The 1549-nt window shown below is 37.4% G+C and overlaps 1 protein-coding gene across 1 annotated transcript; it reads left to right on the forward strand.

Moving 5' to 3' along the window:
- The first annotated feature begins 599 nt into the window (after window positions 1-599).
- On the forward strand, window positions 600-1124 carry LOC141679693 (uncharacterized). Its single transcript, XM_074486123.1, has one exon. It carries the CDS (start codon window positions 600-602, stop codon window positions 1122-1124), a length of 525 nt encoding a protein of 174 aa, XP_074342224.1.
- Window positions 1125-1549: the final 425 nt, after the last annotated feature.

Here is a 1549-nt window from a genome sequence, read left to right on the forward strand (position 1 = left end):
ACAGCAGTCATCCGATGGATAGCCAAACTACTATCCCGATGGATGTTCCTCATCCGTCGGTACTCTCTGGAGTTCTCGAATGACTTCTCTATAATATTAAATCTATGACTTGTAGAGATCTTGACTTAGAATATTTTTCTCGAAATAGATTTATTCAACTCCAAGCTTCTTAAAAATTCTTTTGAGGCATGATCTTCTTGATCTTTTTCTAGATAGAATCCTTAGGCTTGATACTGTTTTAGAAAAAAGACTCTTGTCTGCTCCTTTGCATTTTTACAGACTTTAAGTGTTACAAGTACAAAATACAAATTTAGATAACAATACGACTTACTTAGGGTTGGCCCCAAGCTAACTGATTACTAAAAATAACAGTTCATTAATCTCCTACTCAGATCAGAAGTCCATTTGACTTGCTTCATACTATGATCAGAGATGCTAATGACATTATTATCTCCAGTGAACTTTGATATCATCACTTATATATTACAGTCTCATACAATGGAACACAGTTCGTCGAGAATAAATTATGAAAATTCTTGCTTCACTTTGAAGTCTAACAGAAGTTCAATTCAGTTGTACATCCACAAGGAAATGGGGTGATGGAAGCAGCCAACAAGATAATCTTTCAAGGAATTAAAAAAAGATTGGGTGAATCCAAAAGAAGATGGACCGAGGAGCTACCCTGGGTCTTATGGGCTTACAAAACAACTCCCAGATCATCCATTGGGGAAACTCCCTTTAGACTGGAATATGGAACAGATGCCCTAGTTCCGTTCGTAGTCGGCTTTAAGTCTTATCGAACAAAAGTCTACAATATGGAAGACAACAACTTCGGACTAAGGGAGAACGTAGACTTTCTAGAAAAAGAGAGGGAAGCTTCTCACCAAAAAAACAAAAAGTACCTACTGCAGACCGCCCAATACCATGATTCGGGAATTAAGAAAAGGTCATTCGGTGTTCGTGAACGAGAATTTGCTGCATCCATGCCAACAAGACAAGGGAAACTTCAGCCAAACTGGGAAGGACCTTACAAGGTGGTTGAGGTCATTCGTAAAAAAACTTACAAGTTGGAAGCACTAGCTGGAGAAGCCATTAAGAACCCTTGGTATGCTAGTTGCCTTTAGAAACTTTATCAGTAAGAAAAAAATATTTTATTTCTCATTTGTACTTCATTTTGAACTATATGTGAAAAGTGTAATGACTTAATGATCAATGAAAAGGCACTTCCTTCGCACAACTTTATTATTTGAAATTATGACAAATTGAGCGAGCGAATGAGTATTATCTAGGGGCGATCCCGAAAAATATAAACCCTTCGCCCGCCAAATTTGATTTGCTTAAAACGAAAGAGCGAATGAATGTTATCTAGGGGCAATCCTAAAAAGAATAATATTCTTCGCCCTACGGCTGCTATAATAATATAACTTGAATTGACAAAGCGAGGATGAGCGAAGAATGTCTAAGGGCAATCCTAGAAAAAAACATTCCCCTTTGTCCTTCCCCTTATAATTTCTGTCGATAAAAGCACACTATTACCGAAGGAACGAAG

This window comes from Apium graveolens, chromosome 8, assembly GCF_009905375.1.
Source record: "Apium graveolens cultivar Ventura chromosome 8, ASM990537v1, whole genome shotgun sequence".
Taxonomy (NCBI): Eukaryota; Viridiplantae; Streptophyta; class Magnoliopsida; order Apiales; family Apiaceae; genus Apium; species Apium graveolens.